Source organism: Lampris incognitus, chromosome 4, assembly GCF_029633865.1.
Source record: "Lampris incognitus isolate fLamInc1 chromosome 4, fLamInc1.hap2, whole genome shotgun sequence".
NCBI classification, from domain to species: domain Eukaryota; kingdom Metazoa; phylum Chordata; class Actinopteri; order Lampriformes; family Lampridae; genus Lampris; species Lampris incognitus.
The window spans coordinates 8,925,806-8,953,642 of NC_079214.1; the positions used below are offsets into that span (position 1 = coordinate 8,925,806).

General features: G+C 43.1%; 1 protein-coding gene across 1 annotated transcript in view; it reads right to left on the reverse strand.

Annotated features, from left to right (window-relative positions):
* Window positions 1-472: 472 nt before the first annotated feature.
* kif18a (kinesin family member 18A) overlaps window positions 473-27,837 on the reverse strand; it is a 55,902-nt gene continuing 28,537 nt past the window's right edge. Inside the window, exons 11-17 of the mRNA XM_056278809.1 lie at window positions 24,195-24,316; window positions 23,760-24,043; window positions 21,340-21,396; window positions 13,489-13,837; window positions 2,026-2,118; window positions 1,709-1,806; window positions 473-681 (exon numbers count right to left, since the gene is read on the reverse strand). Coding sequence (XP_056134784.1) covers window positions 542-681; window positions 1,709-1,806; window positions 2,026-2,118; window positions 13,489-13,837; window positions 21,340-21,396; window positions 23,760-24,043; window positions 24,195-24,316 — 1,143 coding nt within the window. The 3' untranslated portion in view covers window positions 473-541. The remainder of the gene's footprint in view (window positions 682-1,708; window positions 1,807-2,025; window positions 2,119-13,488; window positions 13,838-21,339; window positions 21,397-23,759; window positions 24,044-24,194; window positions 24,317-27,837) is intronic.

Genomic DNA, 27,837 nt, shown 5'->3' on the forward strand with positions numbered 1-27,837 from the left:
AAAGTAATCTATACATGAAAATAAAGCTAGGACATAAAATTGCTACATCATACGTTCAAAAGGACATCATACCTTTTTTGTGTACTATTTCATCTTCCTAGGATGCCTAACAACAGTAGGCAAAGGGCCTGCCAATGGAAACTAGCCTGCCGGCGAACTCGGGTACGTTTACATTTGTTTCAAATGTTGATTAATGTATATGGTCCCCTCCCAAATACACGTTTAAATTAGAAAAACTAAACAGCTCGGGGGAGTAGTGTTAGTTCTCCACACCGAAACCTCCACCTGACGTCATGTGACCCTGGACACGCGCCCACATGCAGATCTGTGGACACCATCCAAAAATTCACAAAACTGCTTTTGTTTGAAGCAACAATTTCGAAGTAAGAATGAACACATGACATCATGCCAGACTTTCTTTATATTTGTAAATGTAAACTGGTCTTTATAACGGTCTTTAAGGTTAGGAAAGGAAAAAAAGAGCGCATGGTGAAAACGTCAGAAACGGACGTCGATCAGCAGTCGGCCGGACGATGATGCTTCACATCCTCCTTTTGGCCCCTTGCCTCAAGTGCTGGGAGTTTTTGAGGAAGACGGAGTAAGACTTTTGAGGTCCAAAGAGGCTTAAACCACTCTCCGACATGGTCCTCGGAACTCTCCGGGCCTTGTTCTCCTCTGATCCTGAGGACGGAAAAGCCAGAAGCCACTAAGAACAGGCCTGTCATTGTCTTACCACTAAAACAAACCCAATATTTTACAGCCCGGTCTTAGTTTTTGCCGTTGTGCACATCAGATGTGATGTCTTTACAATCACCAGCCACGCTGTCGAGATTTAAGACACTGGACCACCAGGAGACACCGCTTTACACTGGCGTCTTACGGGTCAACTGAACACGAGCCTTAGATCTGCCTTTTTCACTACTGGTATCTGTGACTTGTCTATTATGCTGGCCGGCTAGTTTATGGATGGGTACTACTACCTACGGTAAGTACAGGCTGCTACTTCCTGCAAGCTGAACCAGGAAGTTGATCAGCAGTGCGATAGACCACTGGCAATATCTGACATTTCAGCTAGTAAGTTCCGATTCGCACATAATGTTCACTTCCAAATGTGCGGTTTAGATTAGTGGGTCGAACGGGACTTGCTGACTGACTTGCTGACTTGCTTCCAGCGGCGGCCCCGTAGCAAAAAGTTCAACAGTGGAGCCGGTGAGTAAAATGACATCATATCAGATGTGCACAACGGCAAAAACCACAAAAATAAGACCCATGTTGTAAGAAAACAGTTAACGTTGCACGATCATCAAAACAGTCTGGGTGGTAGAGCTAGCGTTGGGTCGGCTGAGGGAACTTGATCTGCTGCTTCCTGTGGGCCCAAGGACCACAGCCCTGACCGGAGCCGCGCGTTAATACTAGCACGTCAAGTAACAGAACTTCTTTGCAATAGCAAAATAACATTTTGTGTAGGCAACACAAGAAACAACAAGCAACGTAAGTAACTAAAGGCAAGAAAACGTTTCTGTACGGATCATTTCCTGTAGAACAAACGAGTGGACTTCACTGCAAGGCTGTTCTGTATTATTCTGGTGCAGGTTAAACACAGCGCCATCTGACCACAGTCTCCTTGCTCCCTCCAGCCAAGAAATCCTGTGGGCAACGCTGGTGTCGATGTATTCTCCAATAATATTTTTTTGGGGTTGATACTTACCGGTAGAACGATGCACCCTCAGGGGCTTCCTGGGCACTGGGAGATCTTGCCTTCTGCGCTTGGGTACTGACACGGCCTGTCTTTCTTCGTCTTGGATGCTGCGTGAGGGAGACAGAGGACAATATATTTCATTCAGAGTTATACACTTTCTAGAATTAATTCATCTAAAACAAGAAACCAAACAGACTGACGAAATTTTGGATATCGATTCAGCTCCAGTCCTGGTTTACCAGATGTAGTATATGAGTAATTTGCCCCGTTTGTCATTTCAAAAAGAACATATGGAAACTGGGCACCTTGACGAGGGACGACCTTACCAGTTTAATTTACGCTTCCCTTGTGCAGCTGATGTCATGGCCATGTAAGGTGGCTTGGCACATCCCATGTCTAGTGAAGATGCAAAGTCCAACCTAGGGGCATAAATTAGGCTGATATTAGGAAAACTTTTGTTGTTGTTGTCTGGATTAACCAATACCACATACAAATACTTCTGGACCTTTTGGTTCAGGAGAGAACAAGAAGCTATACATCTCCCCAAGTTCTTAATGTGACAGTGGAGTAAAACTAATATTTAAACTATCTGACATCGAGTCATTCATTGGATTGGTGAACAGAATCGCAAAATGGGCACAAATACATCAAAAAGTGTCTTGGTATAAATTACAAATACTTTCTCATCAAATGTATCAAAATAAAATACAAAATACTGGTATGAGAAAATCCAAAGGAGTTGAATCAAGTGCAACTGGACTTGGTATATATCCGTGAAGACGTTTCGCCTCTCATCCAAGAGGCTTCCTCAGTTCGTGCCTTTCTGACTAGACCAAGCTAGTCTGACTGGCTGGTGACGAGACTCAGAATTTATCCTCTAGGAGTCGTTGTCAGAGCTATTGATATGAGTGGCTCTTTTATGTACCAATGTTTGGCCGCGCCCGTCGCCATCGGGGCTATTGATTTGCATTTGTTTAGCAGCGACGGTCGTTGGGGGTGTTAGTTTCGACTTCATTATTCAGTGGTCACGAGAGTCGTTGGAGCCGTTAGTGACCGACTGTTGTTCTTGGAGGCTAGGCTTCTTGAGTCTCCTGGGTAGAGATGAAAGGACGGCATTGTAAGTGGGAGATAGGTGGTGTCGCAGACCTCCTCCTCTGTTGAGGGATGGTTTTTCCAGTTTCACATAGGTAGCTTCCTTCACCCCTCTTTCAAACCATCTATCTTCCCTGTCCAAAATGTGTACGTTGCTGTCCTGGAAGGAGTGTGTCTTCTCCTTTAGGTGTAGATAGACTGCTGAGTCTTGTCCTGAGGAGTTTGGCCTTCTGTGTTGGGCCATCCGTTTGTGTAGTGGTTGTTTAGTTTCTCCTATGTATAGGTCAGTGCAATCCTCATTGCATTGTACGGCATACACCAGATTGCTTTTCTGGGTGTGTGGTACACGGTCTTTGGGATGAACCAGTCTTTGTCAGAGTGTGGACATCTATAGCTCTGACAACGACTCCTAGAGGATAAATTCTGAGTCTCATCACCAGCCAGTCAGACTAGCTTGGTCTAGTCAGAAAGGCACGAACTGAGGAAGGCTCTTGGATGAGAGGCGAAACGTCTTCACGGATATATACCAAGTCCAGTTGCACTTGATTCAACTCCTTTGGATAACCATGACCTGGATGAATGAGAACATTCACAGACAGGTATGAGAAAATGTATTTAATTAAAATACAAGTAATTTGAAAATACAAAAATACATTCTATACAATCCGATATCCTATTTTAGGCATTTAGCAGCCTCAATATGGGTCTGACCTTTAACCCCCCCTACATTGAAAAGTTGAGCTCTGCTAATTTCCCCACATCATAGATTTGAAGTGGCCAATCAGGATGTCTTGGAGGTGGGAGGCTGTGAATCCAGGGGTGCATGCGGGGTGATTTCTGTCAGTCAAAGCAACCATTGACTGATTGACAGTGAACAGCCAGTTGAAAAGCAACTGGGGGAAGTGAACAGTTAGGCCACAGTGATGCACTGGTTCTTTCAGAAGACAATAAGACTGGGCATTTAGCAGATGCCTTTTTCAAGAGCGATAAATAGAAGTGCAGTGGAGTAAGTACATTTCTGAGATCTCCAACTTTGAAAGCAACCAACCGAATAACTGCAAAAGACACATAACAGGGCCATTACAGCAGAGTATGATACAGTGCAAAATAGTAGAAGAGAAAAAGAAGCACCACCCCTTTGCCCCAATGCCAACAACCTTAAAGCAAAATAAAAAAGAAGAGTTTACTCTTTTGTGTACCCCCCCCCCAACACTGCAGTCCTTCCATTTCCGTTTTAGTTGTTTTTCAGTACAACTAATTTCTCCATCAGTTCTGCTGTTACTCGCCTCCTGTGACGCTGGTAAACCATGCCTATAAAGGAGAAGAGACGCTCAACTGGTGCCGATGATGACAAAGTGGTGTTGAATCTCAAAGAGTAGCTTGATAAGTGGATATCAATCAGAATCGGAATACTTTAATCATCCCCGAGGGGAAATTTGGTTCTATTACAGACACCCACACTCTAGTAAAAAAAAATTAAAAATCAACGAGATACAAGATAACAAGAAAATAGAAACAAATAAGAAACAAGAAAAACAGAAACAAATAGAAACAAGAAAAACAGACATAAATAGAAATAAACAATAAAATAAGAAATAGAAATAAGAACCAAATATGTCAACAAGCATGGTGCACTAACACCCTATCTATAATGCACTACCGCAGCACAAAACAAACAGCACAAACAAAACCCGACAGGGTAAAACAAGTCGAAGGGCCAGTCCAGTCCAGCAAGGAGAAGTCATTTCTGGGGTCATCCAGAAAGTGTAGGGTCTCCAGCTCTGCTTTGCCCCAGCTGGGCAACATCTCTCTGCCCAACTGGCTCTCAGCTCCTGTTGTTGGGATTGGAAACAGTAGAGGCAATCAGGGAAACAAGGTTTTTTATGAATTTACATTAAATTAAAGGATTTTTAATATCACAAAAATATTTAACAATATGACATAGAAATAGCTACTCATTTATTTTCTAATTGATGAATATTCATTTTTGATGATCAATTCATGAAATTGCAGTTTAACCTTAAGACACTGAAGTGAGAGCAGTTTACCCGAACCCTGGTCAGAGAAGATGGAGAAATCATCTTCATTCTCTTCAGCGGTGTTTGATGAGGCAGTCTCACTTTCTGACACAAGGCCAAACAGGTGATGTATCCTCTTCCTCTCTGCAGCTAGTTTGGGAGGCAACCACCTCATCTTGAAAAACGGGTGGGTTTGCTGTAGCCAGGATAGCTTCATTGACATCATCTTCAGCTGTAAGAAGCTACTTAACCTTCTCTCAAAGCCAGCTATGGCGGCTTGCAAGATATGTGAGTAGTACCGCAGGTTTGAAGCTTGCAGGTCATGTAGTTTAGCCTGAACAGCAAAGAGGGTAGGTTTGAGCTCACCATAGTAGCATGAGGTCTGACCTTGAAGGCGGTCAACGCAATGGCAATGGGCTCGAGGACTCTGCGGTATTCCTCAAGGAAATCAAGTTCTACCCTCTCTGAATGGTGGGAGTTGCAAGGCAGGCATGATCTCAGGAAGCTTCTCCTGAAGAAATGTCAGCTGACTCAAACAGTCATAAAGAGAATTCCACCTACAAATGCAGGGTGTCTTCAGCTGCTGGTTGCTCATCAAATCATTGAACATTTATGCATATTTTGGTCTGCCAGAAGCATTCCATAGGGCTGAACACTGCCATGGATGAATGATTAAGCCTGGAGAGAGTTGATTTGTCTTAAAATTGTTTTTTATTAGCCACACGACCAAGGTCGGTGGAATTTTTTTCGGTACAGCATGTTAAAACTCTGCAGCACAATACCTCCATGGACAACAGCAGACACTCCACATATTATCATGAACAATACAGTCACACAATAGCAGAAACAAACATATGCATAACAATTAGGTGAATGGTAGTATGCATGTCAGTGGTGTGTGAGGAGAGGACTATAAGGAGGAATTCAAAGTCCTGATAGCTAGGGAAAAAAACTGTTTGTGAAGCGTTTAGTCTTAGTGAATAGTGACGTGTAGCACCTCCCTGAAGAAAGGAGCTGCAAGAGGTGATGAGCAGGATGTGAGGGGTCGGAGATGATTTTCTTTGCTCGCTTTACACTCCGGTGAGTATGTAGAGATTCAACTGAGGGGAGTGGGTTGCCTATGATTGTGGATGCCTTGTTGACATCTGATGCAGTTTTTTTCCGTGTTTGACTGTACGTGCTGCCGTACCATACTGTAATATTGTAATAGAAGATGTTATGATGGACTCGACAATAGTTGAGTAAAACAGAACGAGCAGTTGATGTTTGATCTGGTATTTTTTAAGCTGCCTAAGAAAGTAAAGTCATTGTTGAGCTTTTGCAATGATGTGTTCAGTGTTGATTTTCCACTTCAGGTCCTTGCTGATGTTATGTTCCAAGAAATTTAAAAGAGTCCGTGATAGTGGTGGGGTCTCCGTTCATTTGTATGGGTATTTTGGGATTCAGCATGCATTGGAAGTCAACAATGAGTTCTTGGCTTTTGCCAGTATTAAGCAGAAGGTCGTTGTTTGCACACCAAGTTGACAGCTTGGTTTACTTCAGTGCAGTACTGGGCTTCATCATTGTTGGGAGATGAGGCCTGTGTATTTTGTTATTTTCACAGAACTGTCCATGGATATAAAGTTGGTGGTGTAAAGTTGAGAAGAGCTAGGGGGAGAGAACACAGCCCTGAGGAGCACATGTACTGAGGGAAAGAAGGTGTGAGGTTAGGTTATTATCCTTCACCCTCTGTGGCCTGTTCCACAGGAAGCACCAAATCCAGTGGCATATGGCTGGGTCAATGTTCATATCCAAGAGTATGGTAAAGAGTTTGAGTAGGTTGATGCAGTTGAAGGCGGAATTTAAGTCTATGAACAGAATGTGTGTGTACGTGTTTGGTGATTCCAGGTGTTGCAGGGCATGGTGAAGGGCTACGCTAACTGCATCCTTAACAGATCGGTTGGCTTTATAGGCAAACTGATATGGGTCCATCATTGGGGAGGTTCAAGATTTCAAGTATGACAATGATACGCTAAAATACTCATGGCCACAGATGTTAGGGCAACTGGCCTGAAGTCATTGAGGCAGGTGATCTTTGAGAACTTGGCAAAGGAATGATGGTAGAGAGTTTGAAGAACTGTGGGACTATCTATTTGCTTAGAGAGGTGTTAAATTATGGTGGGAAATATTGGGGCCAATTGTGCTGCACAGTGGCTCAACAAAGCAGGGCTGATGCCGTCTGGCCCTGCTGTTTTCCTAATGTTCAGCTTCTTGAATGTAGCTCTCCCCTCATCCTCCTGGATGCAGAAGGGTGGCATTGGAGTGGGAGTAGGGGGGATGGCTGGTGGAATAAGTTTTTCAAACCTTGCACAAAACTTATTTAATTGACCTGGGAGGTTATAGTCATTATCTGGAGGGGAGCAGGGGCATTTTTTGTAATCTGTAATTTCCTTAAGATTTTTCCTATATTGAGCTAGAGTTACTGGAAGAGAATTGTTCCAATTTTGTTGCGTAGCTGGACTTTGCTTGTCTTACTGCAGCACGCAACTTATACTTGGCTACTCTCTATTGATCTGTTTCTGTTTTTGTACGCCCAGTTCTTTTCTTTGTGTAGGAGGTGCAATTCTTTGGAGAACCAGGGTTTTTTACTGCCATACAATGTCTGTTTTGGTAGGGATGCACATTTTCTCACAGAACTTGATGTATGATGTCACTGTGTCAGTAAGTTCGAGGGAGTCGCAAGCTGCACTAAATATATTCCAATTAGTGCATTCAAAGCATCCTCGAAGCGTTTCAATGGCTTCCATGGACCAGGACCTGACAGATTTAGATGTTTTCTAGATGGATTTAAGCGTTTGTCTGTATTTTGGGATGAGGAATAACACAGCGTGGTCGGATTTCCCCAGTGGAGCCCTTAGGAATGCACGGTAAGCATTCAAAATTGAGATATAGCAGTTATCCAATGTTTTGTTTTCTCTGCTATGGCAAGTGACTTGTTGCTGATAGTTCAGGAGCTCGAGGGACAGGCTCATATGGTTGAAAACACCTAACATGATGACAGACATGTCAGGGTTGGAGTTTTCAACAGAGGAAATATGTTGCAAGAGTTCACTAAGGGCTGTGTTAGCATTAGCTTGTGGTGGAATGTAAACACCAACTGATAAAATTGAAGCAAATTCCCTCGGAAGGTAATATGGTCTGCATTTCAAACTGATGAATTCAAGATCATAAGAGCATTAGCGATGAAGGATTGTTGAGTTGTTAAACAAGCGCCGATTGACCATGAGACAAATACCCCCGCCTTTTGATTTGTGATACAGTTTGACTGACCTGTTGGTTCTGAAGATAGTGAAGCCGGGGGGATATTACCGCTTGATCGGTGACTGATTGATCCAGCCATGTCTCAGTAAAGCAGAAGGCTGAGCAGCCTCTGTCCGTTTGTATTAAAGACAACAGTTCATCCTTTTTATTTTTGAGGGATCGCACGTTGGATAAGATCAGTGCCAGTAAGGGGGGAGGGGGCACAATAGGGGTGTCTCCTGAACCTGGTGAGCACCCCTTTTCTCCGTCTCCTTGTGCTAGGTGTATTTCCCCAGGGTCACAATCCAGTATTGTTTACAACTAGTATATCCTCTGGAATGTTGGCAGATAGTCCCAAATTGCCAAGCGGAGTCCTCTTGATGTACAGCAACTCCTAACAGTTGTATTTCCACAAACATGATGCTTTTCTGACATAAACCATAGACAAAAGTGCAAGACACAGCAGCAGAGCAAGTACCAGGGCAAGCTTCACGGCGGCCATCTTGTGCATAAGCTCTTTAATTGCCCTTTTGGCATCAGTGGTTGAAACCAAACTCAGCGTGAGTGGAACACCTGACATAAGGTGGAAGAGTGATAGGACACACTTGACACTTCTCTCTCTGGATCTATTATTACAAATGAAAGATCCTGTTCCTGCTCATCTGTCTCATCCTGTCCTCTGAAATGACTGTGATGTTGAACTCTCAAAATGCTTTTGAGAAGTTTGATGCATTGTCAGTTACAACAGCCACAGCAGTGTCAGTTGTGAGTCCATATTCTGAATGGATTTCAGTTCTGCAATGCGATTGTAGGTACAGGTGGTCCCCGGGTTACGAACGCCTGACGTATGAACTCCTGTATTTACAAACCGACCTCCGTAAAGCTTATTATTTTAAAAAATCGAGTTACACACAATGGTTCGTACTAATTAATGGACGGATTACTTTGCGCAGCGCTCAAAACACTGCGCGTTTTAGGCGGCTCTTCGGCCCAAAGGAGAACGCCATACCGTCATCGCCATTTTAAGTTGGATCGCATAAACATTGTTGTGTGTGTTGTGTTTTCACTTACATTTTTCATGTGTTTACCCTTGTAATCGTGGCTTCAAAGCGTAGATCTGATGCAAGTGATGGTGATGCATCCACGAAAAGGAAAATGATCATGGTTGAAGTGGAAATAATAAAGTGTTCAGAGAGAGCTGAAACGCTCTTATTGTTTTTTCACTTACCCGGTGAGGCGGGCCCCGAGTGGGCTCTCATTTCTGGCATCAAACGGCCGGCATCCGCCGATCGCGACCCGCTCCAGGGACAGTGGCAGGTGGGGAGTTTGAAATGTAAGAAATGTTTCTTTAAACAAAGAAAGTTGAATCAGTTCATCTGGATACTATGTTATATGTTGATTTTCTTACCTGGATTATTGAGCATGCATAAAGACATGTTTCTTTAATGTTTTTATTCGTATACACACTTTCTCTCTCAATTATAAATACTGTACTATAGTTACATTTATTATTATTACTGCATTATTATGTTTATGATGTTATGATTTTCTTAGGTAAAATATTGTCACGGGGGGGTAGTAGTATAAGTGTTAGTTGTACATATTTGAAGGAGATGTTATGCTGTTCTGGGGGGGTGGGGGGTGGTACACTGTCGTCGGGTCAAGGATTAGTGGGTCGGGTCTTTGGAGAGAGAGTGAGACGACCTGTGAGCCGGGTTTAATGGCAGTCTTTTATGGCGTGGCCAACAACAGCCGTGAATAAAGCAACGCTCAGTTGTAAGTTTTGAAGTTTTTTTTTTTTTAATAGCGGTGAACACTACAATATATACTATGTGTATACTAAGACAAACATTTGACTAATGGGTGTTTTTTATACCTATCCACACATTCTCTCTCTCTCTCAATTGTAAATACTGTACTGTAGTTACATTAATTATTAGTACTGCATTATTATGTTTATGATGTTTTAGGTAAAATATATACTTTAAACTATGACAAACATTTGACTAATTGACGCTAGATGTGAACTGTACCCAACGGTTCCGACTTACATACGTACAAATTTGACATAAGAAAAGACCCAAAAATGGAACTAGTTCGTAACCCGGGGACTTCCTGTATGTGGACTGGGAAAATGTCTGCAAGCAAGAGCAGCCGATTCACGTTCTAGCGCGTCTGTTTGTATCCAATGTACAGTGACTCCCATATAACTTGCTTTTTTTAGTTGACCAGATATCTGCAGTGGTGCAAACATGTTGTGTGCACTTGAATCGCTCCTTCAAATTTGCTGTTTTATTATTAAAGTCTTCATCGATTCTTCTCCCAAGTGTCCCCCTGGACATAACGTTAGCACCTTGGCAAAGTCCCTGTACCAAGTCTATAAATTCTTTATGCTCAACGGTGGCCAACGGGTACATGCCGTTAGTGACAAAGGATGTGACGAGAGAGTCAATTTTATTTTGTGTCACTGGACCATGTTCAAAAAAAAGTAGTTTGTTTGGATGAGGTCCTGGTTTTTGTTTTTGTTTTCCCACTGGCAAACTCCTTTTTGTGGTCTTCAAATTCCTTTATTTTGTCAGGGTGCCTTCATTTCAAGTGGGTTTTAAAATTTGATGTCATTGCAAGACAGACATATATTATGACCTTTTTGTTAGTGCACAACTGACACTCAGCCTCCATCTTTCCGTTTGGGATCTGCTTCATTATTTGGAGGTATTTCCCATCCAGTATTGCACATTTGAGCATTGGTGTGGCTTCTTCTTCTGCAGATGAGGCAGATGATGGGCCAGCCTGGCCAGGCTCATATGGTTCATTGCCACTCATCCCCTGAGAAGACTGACTTTTATCCATCCATCCGTTATCCAAACTGCTTATCCTGCTCTCAGGGTCACGGGGATGCTGCAGCCTATCCCAGCAGTCATTGGACAGCAGGTGGGGAGACACCCTGGACAGGCCGCCAGGCCACCTCTCTCTCTCTCTCTCTCTCTCTCAGGGACAATTTAGTATGGCCGAGTCACCTGACCTACATGTCTTTGGACTGTGGGAGGAAACCGGAGCACCTGCAGGAGACCTATGCAAACACGGGGAGAACATGCAAACTCCACACAGAAGACGACCCCGGACGACTCCAAGGTTGGACTACCCTGGGGCTCAAACCCAGGACCGTCTTGCTGTGAGGCGACCGCGCTAACCACTGCGCCACCATGACTGACTTCTGTCTAAAGAAAAATGTATAAAGATACGATTAAATTAATTAGACCTCCCAGTTACAACTTAAAACCAACAGCATAAAAAAAAACATTAACAACTCACATAATAGACACTAAAATGCAGTCATTTATGTGTTACTTAAGCATTATTCAGGAATGGAGTCAATTCACTTTAACTCTCTATACTCCATATTGTAAAACATTTTGTACAAAAAAGTGAACAACATTTAGCTTTAGAGTAAAGATCAGACTGAAGATTTTTAACAGATACATGCCTTGCTTTCTTAAAATCTTCAAACAATGTAAAATGTTATCCTTATCCTCAACGGGACTAAGCTATTTCCCTGACAACTATTAAGAATGGCCACTATAAAACGCCTAAATGTCGCTACGCTCGAAATTAATAATGCCTGGAGTTACAGAAGTTGCTAACAATCAATCTCGCTAATGGAGCTTCCCATATGATGACTAACCACGAGATGCCGCTGTTCCAGGCTGCCTGAGCATGTCTGTGACGTTAGCTGGTATGCTAACATTACTAGCTAGTAAATGTATGTGCCAGTTCTAGAGCACATGTGTTTGCTAACTGCTCTTTCCTTCTGTTGTATTTTAGAGTTATTCAGAAAGCTCTCATTAGCATGCAATATCTGATCATATTTTGATTACATACCTTTATCTTAGCGGAAATTTGCACCAAACACCACAGCAGCTTCTTTCCTCAAGTTGCCGATCACAAGGAACACAAATGAAAGACGGTAGTACCCACTAAATGCGTTGCTGGACCCGACAGGACATGTCACGTGATTCGCTTGCATTTAGCCAAAGACTGTGTGTAAGTGCTGTTGCATAAATGCTCTATGTTCATGATTCATAATTGATTCCATAATTTCATACAATAAATAAATACATTTATTTGATGTAAGGTTAAAACTTGAATCTGATGTGATTTGATGGGCAGTAAATTAATTTGGTACAGTTAAAATAAAATAAGGCACACGCTCGGGCATATAAAGGGCAGCCTGACACAACGCTTGGGTCCTAACATCTACAATGAGAGAAATGCATTTCCTGTCATTGCTGGCGAACCATGCGGAGACTATTTCATAGAATAAACGGTTTTCAAGTGCTGCATATATTACATTAAAGGTCAATTATTGACGCCTGAAGCCAAAGCAGACAGTCAAAAGAAACTTTCAAAAGACCCCCAAGGACGTAAGAACCTCTTTTCATGACAAGCGGCCAATGTGGTACTGAATGCCTTTGTTTCATGTTCGCGCTCAGCGCCATTTTGTATTTTTATGATATGTACTGTATAATTTGTTGGGGTCTTTTATATTATGTTCATTCACAAATATAGGCGTGACTAAGGCGTGGCTGTGCCGGAGAAACAAGACGTGTCCAAGCAATAAACGCCTGTTTCAAAGAACCGACCTGTGTCTGTGTTGTGAAGAGAGCTACCCTGTGATTAGGCTAATTGTTCTATTCTATAGTTTAAACCTAGGGATAAAAATGTCTTATTTGAGAATAAAACAACATATTAAATGATGTATTTTAAGTATTTCAAAGACACAAATGCAATAATATTTTGTTACAAAGTACATCTTGTTTTTTCCCCATCCAGCAAAATAGGTATTTTAAATACATTTAATTGAAATACTGCCCATCTCTGCCCAAAGTGAAACTGGCGAAGCAACCATGTTTCCTCAATCCCAACAAAAGTCAAGCAAAAGTAGGGGCAATAAACCATGAAGTGGCTGTCTCCTTATGTGTCGGGCTTATTTTACACAAACTTTGCCGTTGTTGCTGCCCCCTTTGCTGACCACTGATAGATTCACAGAAATCCGGTAAAAACATCTGTTGGTCCTTAAGTAGTCTCGGCATTCGGAGTGTTTTGTACCTTTTTAGCACTGTATAACAACAGTACTGGTTAAAAACAAATTCATGTAACAAATAAAATTTTAAATACCGGTTGTCTTTAAGAGCCAAGTTTCTTGGCTATTGGTTTTTCCCCCCACTTTTGTTTTTTCACGTCATGAGTAAGCAGCCAAAACACCACTTCCTACTTAGCGACCTGCTTGTTACTACAATAAACAAAGAAATAAACTGATCAAATTAACATCAGCTTTGAAAAAGTACTTTTAATACGCGATGAAACACGTCTTGAGAAATAGAAGACTAAAAAAAAGTGTACCTTTTGGTAGTGCTTTGCTTCAGCTTGGTGTTTGCTGGTCGGCCTTGAGTTGATTTGTGCGTGGACCCTGTTGCTTGAAAGGGGGCGCTGCTTTTAACGACGGTGGTGTTCGTTGTTTGATCGGTGCTGTCAAAGACTTCGAAGGTCGTGTTGGGATCGCTGTTGTCAGTGGCGAGCGGTAGGGTAAGAGTGGTGTTCTGAACATTATCAGGTGTGAGCTGGAGTGGGAACACGCCGTCTTCAAAGACACGTGACTGGGTGGTACCGGGGCTGTGCTGTGGCAAAGACACCGCCAGATTTCTCCTTATCGTCTTCTTGCGTTTGACTCCTGCCGCCTGATTCTGTGTATCTAGAAGCAATGCAATGATTAAACGTTGCAGACGTAAGATTTACATACAAACAAATGTTCCTTTTTAAAACTTTCTATTGCTGACCTATTAAATGATAGCTAATCCACAGATATCCACATCATGAACACTTAAAAAACAAAAAAGCCCCCTTTTTATCCCCAATTGGATCCGGCCAATTACCCCACTCTTCCGAGGCTTCCCGGATGCTGCTCTACCCCCTCTGCCGATCCGGGGAAGGCTGCAGACCACCACATGCCTCCTCCGATACATGTGGAGTCGCTAGCCGCTTCTTTTCACCTGACAGTGAGGAGTTTCACCAGGGGGACGTAGCGCATGGGGTGGATCACACTATTCCCCCCAGTTCCCCCTCCCCCCTGAACAGGTGCCCCGATCAATCAAGAAGAGGCGCTAGTGCGGCGACCAGGACACATACCCACATCCAGCTTCCCACCCACAGACATGGCCAATTGTGTCTGTAGGGACGCCCGACCAAGCTGGAGGTAACATGAGGGGGGATTCGAACTGGGATCCCTGTGTTGGTAGGCAACGGAGTAGACCATTACGCTACACGGACGCCATGAACACTTTTATACTTTTAATTTTAAAATGTATTTCTGATTTCTCCTTTTCTCCCAGTTTAGTGGCCAATCGATCCCTATTTTAGTTGAAACGCCCACCCTCATACTGCATGCGTTCGCCAACTGCATCTCTCCGGCCGGCAGTCTCGAAGGAGACGCCTCCCCACTTTCGTGACAAGGCGACGCCAGGCCGAATCACTGCTTTTTCCGACACACCCAGAGACGCATTCATGTGACGAACACAAGCCGACTCCGCCCCCCTACCGAAGCCAGCGTTGCCAATAATTGCTCCTTCATTGAGTCAGGCCATAGTCGGATCTGACGAGACCGAGGCGTGAACTCTGGTCCCCAGCGGGCAACTGCATCGACACAAAGCCGATGCTTAGCCCGCTACACCACCGCGGACCCCATACTTTTAATTTTAATGGTGGCCGTTGAGTAGGACTTCCCCGGGCGAAAAAAATAACACAGCATTTTACATCTTCAATGTGGCAGCCAAATGCTTAAGAAAGAGTGTAGTGGCAAGGACAGAAGCGGTAAATTTAAAGAAGTGCAGTTGTGGCTTAGAGGTGAATATAGCAGATAAAGTTCATAAAAGGTATTAAAAAAAAAAGAAAGGTTAAAAACCTAGTGTCCACCATTTATGTTTTGTTCATTGGAGGCTGCAGTCAATCAACACCTTTAAGGAGCATAAAAAGTGTGTAGACAATTTATTTGTATGTATCTCAACCAGGATATCTCCAAAGTTAGAATATTTAACATCGGGCCATCACATTAAGTCATCAATACAGGTTTAAGAGAATCATAATTCTCCAAAGTGCTGCTAATCATAAGAACTTGAAAAGCATTGCTTTCGAAAAGAATTTAACGTAAATGTGCCACTGCAGCGAGTCACAGAAGGTGTGAACGCTTTGTTACAGCAAAACAAAGTTATTTACTGAGGGGGGGCCGCTGGATAATTGCTCGGAGGATTTTCAGCAGGAATTCCATGCACTGGGGCAAACGGGATGGTGCAGTTTATGTGCCGAGTGTGTCATTTATAGCGATATAAGCCAGACTAAGTGAGCCACAGAGTAAGCTACGACATGAGAACGAACCCCGAATCATCACTGTGAACAATCCTTAAACACCTATGTTGCATTTCTGAGACATGGGGGCATACAATTTATGAACGAAAAAAGACGCTACTACTACTACTAGTACTTTAGGCTGCTTCCATTAGGGGGCGCCACAGCGGATCATCCGTTTCCATCTCTTCCTGTCCTCTGCATCTTCCTCTGTCACACCAGCCACCTGCATGTCTTCCCTCACCACATCCATAAACCTCCTCTTTGGCCTTCCTCTTCTCCTCTTCCCTGGCAGCTCCATATTCAGCATCCTTCTCCCAATATACCCAGCATCTCTCCTCCACACATGTCCAAACCATCTCAATCTTGCCTCTCTTGCTTTGTCTCCAACCTGTCCAACCTGAGCGGTCCCTCTAATATAATTGTTCCTAATCCTGTCCTTCTTCGTCACTCCCAGTGAAAATCTTAGCATCTTCAACTCTGCCACCTCCAGCTCCACCTCCTGTCTTTTCGTCAGTGTCTCCAAACCATATAACATAGCTGGTCTCACAACTATCTTGTAAACCTTCCCTTTAACTCTTGCTGGTGCCCTTCTGTCACAAATCACTCCTGACACTCTTCTCCACCCACTCCACCCTGCCTGCACTCTCTTCTCCACCTCTCTTCTGCACTCCCGTTACTTTGACCCCAAGTATTTAAACTCATACGCCTTCGTCACTTCTACTCCTTGCATCACCATTCCATATGAACGAAAAAAGCAAAAAATTAAAATTGAATGCATTTACATTGTGCCCCCGTTACTTTCCAGGAAAGCTTTGTGTCAAACCCATGCATTTTCACCCTGAGTCGAGCAAAATGACTGGCAGTTAAAGGGTGTTTAAATGTGTTCTATTTTTTTTTCTCCTTCCAAATGAAAAATGCTATTTTAAAATCGTGGAATCTGAGGTCCACTGCCGATCTGACAGCTAACAAATGGGACAACATTGATGAATTTTCCAAGAAGTGACAATGAGGCTCTTTTTCAGGTGATCAATGTGTTAGAAATTGAAGATCAACACTTGTCTCGGGAAAGCGTAGAAAGTGATGGACATGGTCCCAGCACCAAGAAGTTCAGTCTAACAGCTTCAAACCTTAAAGGGAAACGATGTCAGTTAACGGTGATTTTATTTGAAAGTTAATGAGCGTGAATGTATTTCCTCAATCAGGTCAACTCACAGCATCGGTAGCATTTACAATAATGAAATGAAAACCATCAAACCTGTGACTTGAACGAAATAGAGAAGGGATTTTATAAAGGCGTGCTTCTCTTCTATTAAGTGGTTATTTTGACATATTTATATTGGGTGCAGATGGAGTAATTTAGGACCAATTTGTTAATATTCATTTTCTAATACAAACAAATGCATTAAGAGAGGAAATACACAAATAGTTAATTAAACTATATATTTTCCTGGATGGAGAATGCAAAATAATAATAATAATAATAAAAAAATTGAGTCCAAGTTCAAACAGCACAGCAGAACAGGGCGGTGACAAATGACTTTTTCTGTGGCAGAGGAGTTGTCCTTCGCAATAAATGGCGGCAGAGTTCCTTCAATCACATATTTTTGGCTTGTAGGGGATTAATACATGCATGAGTTGCTATTTCTGGTGGAGCCTGCACTGAATTAGGGTCGCCTGGTTGCTGCTGCCTGTTTTTTTATAGTGCGCTCTTTCTGGTTGGCGGGGCAGGCGAGTTTACGTCTGTCAATGTTTTCCCCCCCTGCCCTGCTGTGGATCTGCATTTTCATGAATGAAGCTGAAGAGGGGCTGGGAGGGTTAGATGCCAGATATGCAGAGAGAGAAAAAATGGAACAGACCAGGGGAGGAGGATGGGAGGGGTATGAGCACAGCAGGACGCAAAGCTTAAAGTCAACGCAACAGCCTGACAGATAATTTGGTGGTGGTGGGGGTGAGGGACGGGGGACGGGACAAGACAGGGTGAACCTCAGAAGGTAAAAGCATAGAAAACGAGTTGGAAAATATGAATGTGAGAACCGAGAGGAAAAGGAATAAAGGAACTGCATAAAAAGCAGTGCAGTGGGGGAGGGAGAAAGAGTACCCAGCTGAAATGTATGCAAAAGTGCATGCAATCGGTGTCTCAGGAAAAATTGGGGACTACCGAATACCTGAAGTGCTTTTAAATATCTTTACCTAATTGAGTGGTTTGCTATTAACATCCATCCCACAAATAGTTAAAGCTTCTAAATCCCAGCCCTCTCCACAAACACTCACATTTGATTGGCTTAGTAAACTTGAGGGTGGAGCCGTCTCTCACAAGATGCTGCAGTGGCTAACGGTAACAGAGCTGAGGAAGCAGTCAGGGATGTACAAAAACGACAAACGGTTTTGAGGTCATAAGCATCCTAGTCATTCACAACAATGATGAATAAAATGCCCAATATATATATATATATATATATATATATATATTTATATATATATATATATATATAAAAAGGGATTTTCTTTGCTCTAGAAATTTTCTAATTTGTCAGTATTAGACCAACTGCGTAGGTCAGATGCTGGTATACCAGCACATCCTTTTTCACGGCTGGCAGTATTTTGTGTGTGCGTCTCTGTGCATGTGTGTGAAAGCACGTGTGCAGAAATAGCTCGAGACTGCAGCTGAAATGCACACATTTTTTGTTTTTTAAATAAGTGTCAGTGTGAGTCAGTAAAAATATAACTGACGGTGAGTGGTGCACATCAAGTTATCATTGTATGAGGGCGGTTAAATAGTTTAGCCAGATAATTCCAATTGTTTCCGGATTATTAGAGATCATAAGGGTTGTCCCGGGCTAAAGGGGGTTAAAGAGTTGGACTTAAATTCTGATTCTGATACATCTTAACCCAAGCAGGTGACTACATAAAGCCTGCATCATGTATTTTGTACTTTGTATGCATATTTGATGAATTAATTGTTTCATGGGGTGATGCTGAGGGGTAGGCTACAATCGGTGGAGCAACAAGACGTGAAGTTGCTTCACATAGTGAAATTAATCAAATCTCCTGATGTTTATAACAAGCTGCTTCAGGTAAATTAAAGATTAAGCGAGCCGTGGTTTCAGGCCTGTTTCTGCCAACTCACATTAAGGATTAAAAGGGGTGTAGATGAAGAGGACAGTGATGGTGGTGTCCAGGTATAATAGGATATAAAGGGGTGTAGAGGACAGTGATAGTGGTGTCCATGTATACAAGGATATAAAGGGATGTAGATGAAGAGGACAGTGATGATGGTGTCCAGGTATAAAAGGATATAAAGGGGTGTAGATGAAGAGGACAGTGATAGTGATGTCCATGTATACAAGGATATAATGGGGTGTAGATGAAGAGGGCAGGGATGGTGGTGTCCAGGTATAAAAGGGTGTAGAGGACAGTGATAGTAGTGTCCATGTACAAAAGGATATAAAGGGGTGTAGATGTAGAGGGAAGTGATGGTGGTGTGGATTAGACTGAAGGTGGTAGTGCAATAGAAGAACTTCTCGCCTCAGCTTCTCACAAGTTTACCCAGAGGGTTTAGCTGGCTAACACCGGTGTGTCGCCTTTTTACCCCAGTGAAATATTACTGGTCTAACAAGCTGGACTCCTTCATGTGACGTAGGATCTTGAAATGTCTTATGGTTTCTACGATTCAGAAGGGGTCCGTCATAATTTGCATGTTCCCTCGGACGTAAGAAAAAGCAAATTTTCCTCCCTCACAGTGGCTGTGTGATTCACCTCGTGTTTTACTGAACGTATCATGAGGGCAAACCATCCTCAACACAACACCGGTGTCAGGTACTCTGAAGTGCACCGCTGCACAGTAGAAATGCAACTGACCTTTGCAATATGTAATGATATCTTAACTCCAGTTAGAATTTTGTGAGCTACTTGACCTTTGTGTGACTCTAATCGTACTAAGTAGAGTATTCCTCATATGTGTATTGCAGATTCATACTAATAACAAATCCATCACATCCAAGGAGGCAACAATCGGGTACCTTTCAAGTATAATAGTCAAGGAACGTGGTGAGAACTGATAATTTTTTTTGGGGGGGGTGGGGTGTTCTCTCCAATTGTACTTGGCCAATTACCCCACTCTTCCGAGCCATCCCGGTCGCTGCTCCACCCCCTCTGCTGATCCGGGTAGGGCTGCAGACTACCACATGCCTCCTCCCATACACATGGAGTCGCCAGCCGCTTCTTTTCACCTGACAGTGAGGAGTTTTCACAGGCGGACATACCGCATGGGAGGATCACGCTATTCCCCCGAACAGGCACCCCGACCGACCAGACGAGGTGCTAGTGCAGCGACCAGGACACATACCCACATCCGGCTTCTCACCAGCAGACACGGCCAGTTGTATCTGTAGGGATGCCCAACCAAGCCGGAGGTAACATGAGGATTCGAACTGGCGATCCCCGTGTTGGTAGGCAATGGAATAGACCGCCACGCCACCCAGACGCCCCTCAACTACATCTTTATGGCACAATCAAGGTCTAGCTATCGGGAAAATGTATAAATGTCAGCCCTCGTGATAGACATTCGACAGCTGATGTTTTGTTGGGGATTTCACCAATACAGGTGTGTGGTGAATATTCTAAAGGGGGAAAAAATACTATATGTAAACAGTGGTGACAACTTCCTGGCGGCTTTTACACACCGTTTACTTCAAGTGAGGTGCGGTCATCAGTTATTTTTTTTCCCCCTCTTCAAAAGTGAAATTTCCCACAATGTGTTTCAATTAAATGTAGACCACCTGTTACACAGAAAATGTCATTACAGCCCATCTGAACTGCTATATATCACACATGTCCTTGTTCCGTTCTCCCACAGGCTTTCCGTGTACACTTTTCCCCCCTAAAAGGGGTTTTTAGAGTTCACCACATTTCATTATTTAACTTAAGGCCAGAGCAGGACGTCCGCTATACCTCCAAAAAATAAATCAACCTTTCTTTCTCCGTCTACTATTATATCTTCATGAACAAGACGGGCAGATAATAGGTAGTGCCAGCTAATCTGCCAAGAAGTACAGTTGTGATAAACAAGACCGACAAAGGAAAGCTTCAGATAAATACACAAAAATCTATTTAAGCTGTGCTTCATATAATATATCCATATGTATCAAAACACTTTTGAGAAATGATAGTTTAATATTTTTTTTTTTTTTGGATTTTTCCTTCTTTTTCTCTCCAATTATACCTGGCCAATCACCCCGCTCTCTGCTCCACCCCCTCTGCCGATCCGGGGAGGGCTGCAGACTACCACATGCCTCCTCCCATACATGTGGAGTCGCCAGCTGCTTCTTTTCACCTGACAGCGAGGAGTTTCGCCAGGGGGACGTAGCGCGTGGGAGGATCACGCTATCCCCCCCCCCCCCCGAACTGGTGCCCCGACCGATCAGATGAGGCGCTAGTGCAGCGACCAGGACACATACCCACATCCGGCTTCCCACCTGCACACCTGCAGACACGGCCAATCGTGTCTGTTGGGACGCCCGACCAAACTGGAGGTAACACGGGGATTTGAACCGTTGATCCCCGTATTGGTAGGCGACGGAATAGACTGCTACGCTACCTGGACACCCCCACATAATGACAGTTTCATTTGATGTAAAAAGATATAAAACCTGTAAAGTATATTTGTGATATTGCGATAGAGAAAGAAAGATAGAGAAGCAGCTGAAAGTAGTAGTAGTAGTAGTAGTGGTGGTAGTAGTAGTAGTAGTACTAGAGTAGATAGAGACAGAGAGAGGGAGAGAGGTGAAACAGGTATGCAGTGATTTCATATTACTGACTGGTTCAGCAGGACAGACTGGGAGAGAAGAGCGGTACCTTTAGGTGACGGAAGGGACTGGTAGGGCGTAGCTCTTCTCTTGTGTCTCTCCGCACCTGTCAATCAAAGGCAGCGATCATGACGAGCAACACAAACATCGTCCTCATAATACAAGTAGACAAAAAAAACTGTCAGTCACATCCTCCAGTCTGGTCAGTTTCCATGAGCTGCCCCCCAAATCAGGATTTAAACACACTTTAACCACTGGGTGAGCTGATCAGTTGAACAAGAATGATACATGGTAACTAACAATAATGACAAACAGTATTTGTAAAAAAGACTAAAAACCTGACTCATAACATTTGAATACTAAGAAGCCTTTTTATTTGTGGTGTTTTTTTCTGGCTTGAGAGGGGATGTGTTGAAAAATGTAAGAGTGACCAGTAAGAGTAAGGCCATATTCTTGAGGGGGGAAAAAGAAAACTAAACCAAACAATTTAAAATCCCTTTGGTACTTTTATAACTACATGAACTCTGAAGGGTGTCTTGAATGTCGTGGGCGCTGAAACGTAGCAAAGATTTCACGTCAAGAGAAACAGTATAGCTGGGGGGAAAAGAGGAGGGGGGGGGGGACTGCAGTAAATTTTCATGTACTGTGTAAGAACCAAACACGTAACTGGATCAACCTGCACTTCCTGGTATTTGCAAGTTCTTAAGAACATAAATCTTCAAACTATGACCTTGCCCCTAGATTAAGCAACAAAGCCGTGCAATAAGAAAACGCTTACAGATAATATATAGTTCGAGGTGCTGCACAGGAAATAAGTCAAAAAAGGAGGGAGGGGGACCAAAAGAAAACCAAAGCCAAAAAAAAAACCCTCTTATTTTCTTGCAGAACACCTCATTCCCTGTCGGCGATACAACAGTTACCACACGGAGCATCTTCTGTGCAGCACTCGCGCCATCATGTTTGTGCTCAGGGGTTGTGATGCAAAAGCGTCATATTACAGCCTATCACTCAGTGACAAGAGCAGCGGGACAATGCCCAAAAAAAAAAAAACCCTACAAAATGGAAGACACTCGGCAGCAAGTCAGCAAAGGCGCAGGGAGAGACAGGTGCAGAGTGTGCGGCCGGAAAAAATGATGGACACCATCATAGTAATTGAGTATTGTTGGCTAGCTTTGGTTCACGGTCCATTGTTTGTTACGGTTTGGATGTCATGAAAGCGGGCCTGACAAAAGTGGTGGCGCTGCTAGGTCATGCGGCGATGACAGATTGAGATGTGCTGTACAATCCCATGACCCCGCGATCTAAAACGTGTCCACATCTGGCCCGGTGCCAAAGCACACAGACGAATCATTATCGTTCATATTGTCAAATGGGGAGAGCAATGTAATTTGGATAAATGTGCTCTGAACAAATTAATTCATAATTTGAAAATCATTTTCTTTTTGTGTGTGTGTGTGTGTGGATCCCCCCCCCCTTTTTCCCCAAATTGTATGCGGCCAATTTGCTCCACCCCCTCTGCCGATACGGGGAGGGCTGCAGACTACCACATGCCTCCTCCAATATACGTGGAGTCACCAGCCGCTTCTTTTCACCTGACAGTGAGGCGTTTCGCCAGGGGGAGGATCACGCTATTCCTCCCAGTTCCCCCTTCCCCCCTGAACAGGTGCCCCCGACCGACCAGAGGAGGCGCTAGTGCAGCGACCAGGACACATACCCACATCTGGCTTCCCACCTGCACACACGGCCCATTGTGTCTATAGGGACGCCCGACCAAGCTGAAGGCAACACAGGGATTTGAACCGAGATCCTCGTGTTGGTAGGCAACATAATAAACCGCCATGCTACCCGGATGCACAACAATCATTTTCAGATACTCTTTAAGTTTAATGTGCTGAGGAACACCGGCAGTCAACCCACTCTTTGTGATACGTAAACATGGACTAAATAAAAATGCCATACTGAAATTAATCTACATGTGGTGAAACCCAAATAATACCAGGTCCAAAGTCTTCATTCTGCAAGCGGTGTGGGTGACGGGTGTATCACACACCAAACATAAATGTGCTGTTTTGCACACAACTAAGCGCTGTAGTAATGAGCGGCACTTGACTATGATTAAGACAGCCACTAATGCCACTTTACAAAACATACATGCGGCTCTTCATTTGAGGAATTTAGTTTTTAATTTAGCTCTCGTCAGGGAGAGATAAAACTCAACCAATAAACAGTTTCTCGAACATCTAAACGCCCACGATTTCTGCACTTAACAACAAGAATACATAACAATGCATAACAAAACAATGGACGCTTTCATCACGATCCGTGCAAGGTGCTCTGATGTGGGCTTCATGTATACCACTGACAACGGCAAAATAAAACTGGTAGTTAGGACTTGTGGTGAAGTTCCACACATGGTTACAAGACCAGAACATAGGGGTGAGTAAGGGGGATGAGGGTTTGACAACTTACTGCAGGGACTGTTTTGGTGGTAGAGAAGGTGTGAGAAGGGCAGGATGGATGCCAAGTCTGAGTGGGACCCAGAGGCTCCTTCCTCACTGGGCTCATGTTGCCCCTCCCTGGTTCTTTCACCTGCCAGAGGCAGTCCCGTCCCTTCCTGATCCGCCCAGACCACACCCCTCTCCCTCAGCACCAGGTGCTCCACTTGGTGGTACTCGGCGTCATCTGTGAGCAGCCCAGCCCTGTGCAGAGTGCTGTGGTTTCGACTGTAGGCCGGCAGCAAGATGTTCACCATTCTAAAACAAAATAAGGATTGTAAACCGGTGAGTTGTGAAACACTGCGGTTGTTGAGAGCTGTGATTTGCTCCGAGTATCTGAGCTGAAATTTCAGTTACGTATGCACAAACAATGACGACGTAAGCAACCTAAAAGATCCTATCAACCTACTTCTCTGTGCGCTTGTTCTCCTGGTCCTGCAGTGCAGTGAGCTTGATCATCTGCTCGACATGTTGCTTCAGATCTTTTACCTGCATCTCCAGTTTGTGGCAGTGGAGGTCTTTCTGTAGGACCTGGTCATGTGTGTGTGGGGGGGGGGGGGCACAAGAGAGAGGGAAGATTGTAAAACAATAGCCACTCTGGCTAAAGGTGAGCGAGGTACAACGATGCTCTCAGAGCCTTGTTTTTGGTCATGTTTTCTGAGAATGTGGATCTGATCTGGGCGAAAGAAGGGAAGTGAAGGGAGGGAGATGGCGAGGGGGAGGGGGAGAGAGAGAGCGAGAGAGAGAGAGAGACCTTCTGACGTAGTAGGAAGTACGAAACAACAGCAGGGAGAACATTTGACTAGTGGGTGCGTCATAGTTCGAGGCCAGTTCCTAGAAAGGACGATGAAGAATAATTAGAAAAAAAACATGGCTGTGGTTTTAGGTAACCGGCTGCTGTGTGAGGTATGAGGAAAAGGATATTGATTTATTCTCTTCAGTGATCCACGATTGAGCCTGAGAAATAAAACGAGCGTGGTTCTAATTACTGGGTGAGCAGATGGGAAGAAAACAAAGAAAGTCACGACACCAGTAGAGGCACAGCCTACCCTCCAAAATAAACAAACAAAAAAAACACCCAGCATCGAGTTTTGAAAAGGATCAAACTCATGTCATCAAGTCCCCCCCGTCTCATCAAGTTCGACCATCTTCTTACACTGACATGCACCATTTTACCTTATTTACAAGGAAAGCGGTCTAACATCTGCTGACATCTATTTCAGCATCTCCGATGTAGTCTCTGCACCACTGCACCGTAGCGCCTCTTATCTCGCCTGTCTAGGTCAATCCTTGTGTATATATCTGAAGATTGTTGTGTTGTTATTCTATGTTAAGGACACCGAGAGAGCCGCGAAACCGGAGTCACATTCCATGTATGATCCAATAAACATGATTCTGACCTAATATCTGTTTGTGGTTGTCCAACAGCTTTTATTCCCTTCAACCAGGGGTGGGACAACTCACATTACTCGTTGTTCAGCGTTTACCTTGAGTTTGGGTAGACTTTCAGCATAGCTAGAGGAGATCAGCTCACTCATTATATGAATTTGCTTACTTGTGTATCACGGTAACAACTGGGTAACTTGTAAAGCCATTTTTACAACAAAAAAGAAAGGAAAAAAAAGAAGAAAGTAACTTGATAGCACGATTTAACAATTCCGGAGCAGCTATCAGGTCAAATAAAAATGGTACATTGTGAAAGCATGATTTTGACAACGAGATAGTCACTAGAACTAATGGGAACTAACGTTTTTTAAAAAATATATATTATTTTCAGTTTTAGATTCAAGACACACGCAAATAAGAAAAAACAAAATAAAGCAAAAATTAACAGACAAAAAACAAAAACACCAAAAAGAAGAAGAAGAAAAAAAAGGGAATTAAGGTTGACAGCTGACGTTCCAAGAGGTGGCATCTTCTTAAAAAAAAAAAAAAAGTATGTGTGTGTGTATATATATATATATTTTTTTAACTGTTAAAAGAAACACTCAACGGTAAGGAAAGTGCTATATATATGTATATGTATATGTTTTTGTATATGTGTGTGTGTGTGTGTGTGTATGTGTGTGTATCTATCTATCTATCTATCTATCTATCTATCTATCTATCTATCTATCTATATATATATGTCAACAGCAGGGAAAGTGCTCAACAAATATGGAGCAAAATAATCCAGCGACTCAAGTAAATCCTTTATGAGACAGTACAAGCCTGTTTCATGCCATAAGTAACCATCAGCTTATTATATATATATATATACACACACATGTATATATGTATATATACACTACCGTTCAAAAGTTTGGGATCACCCAAACAATTTTGTGTTTTCCATGAAAAGTCACACTTATTCACCACCATATGTTGTGAAATGAATAGAAAATAGAGTCAAGACATTGACAAGGTTAGAAATAATGATTTGTATTTGAAATAAGATTTTTTTTACATCAAACTTTGCTTTCGTCAAAGAATCCTCCATTTGCAGCAATTACAGCATTGCAGACCTTTGGCATTCTAGCTGTTAATTTGTTGAGGTAATCTGGAGAAATTGCACCCCACGCTTCCAGAAGCAGCTCCCACAAGTTGGATTGGTTGGATGGGCACTTCTTTGAGCAGATTGAGTTTCTGGAGCATCACATTTGTGGGGTCAATTAAACGCTCAAAATGGCCAGAAAAAGAGAACTTTCATCTGAAACTCGACAGTCTATTCTTGTTCTTAGAAATGAAGGCTATTCCATGCGAGAAATTGCTAAGAAATTGAAGATTTCCTACACCGGTGTGTACTACTCCCTTCAGAGGACAGCACAAACAGGCTCTAACAGGTACTATTTAATGAAGATGCCAGTTGGGGACCTGTGAGGCGTCTGTTTCTCAAACTAGAGACTCTAATGTACTTATCTTCTTGCTCAGTTGTGCAACGCGGCCTCCCACTTCTTTTTCTACTCTGGTTAGAGCCTGTTTGTGCTGTCCTCTGAAGGGAGTAGTACACACCGGTGTAGGAAATCTTCAATTTCTTAGCAATTTCTCGCATGGAATAACCTTCATTTCTAAGAACAAGAATAGACTGTCGAGTTTCAGATGAAAGTTCTCTTTTTCTGGCCATTTTGAGCGTTTAATTGACCCCACAAATGTGATGCTCCAGAAACTCAATCTGCTCAAAGAAGTGCCCATCCAACCAATCCAACTTGTGGGAGCTGCTTCTGGAAGCGTGGGGTGCCATTTCTCCAGATTACCTCAACAAATTAACAGCTAGAATGCCAAAGGTCTGCAATGCTGTAATTGCTGAAAATGGAGGATTCTTTGACGAAAGCAAAGTTTGATGTAAAAAAAATCTTATTTCAAATACAAATCATTATTTCTAACCTTGTCAATGTCTTGACTCTATTTTCTATTCATTTCACAACATATGGTGGTGAATAAGTGTGACTTTTCATGGAAAACACAAAATTGTTTGGGTGATCCCAAACTTTTGAACGGTAGTGTATATAGATATATATATATATATCTATATATATAGTGTTTTTTTCTGAAACCGTCAATGGTGTTGTGAGTGCTCAACTAATGAGGAGCGGAATATAAACACGGATACAGGAAAAAAGATTTTAATACATTGCAGTACAGGCCTGTTTTGTGTGTCTCACGCTCATCAGCTGCTAATGTGTTTACACAAAGAATCATACAGTTTGCGTTGCCCATGTTCAGCAGGTTATTTCCTCCCGCAACACAAGCATTATGGCCAAGGCACAGAACCCCTCACTGCAAACAAGCACCTCCAACTGCAAATGCCGTGTTAAGACATCGTGTCCTCTTGAGGGAAAATGCCAGACAGAGGGAGTCATCTACCAGGCATTGGTGACAAGAGAAGACAACTGCACTGTGGACACTTACGTGGGATTAACAGAGGGCCCTTTTAAAGTGAGGTTTAACGCCCATATGAGTAGCTTCAGAAATGAGCACGCGAAAAATGCAGCCGGCCTTGAGCCGCCACATTTGGTCATTGGTAGACAAGAATATCAGTTATTCTGTCTCATGGAAAATCCTTGCAAAGACTA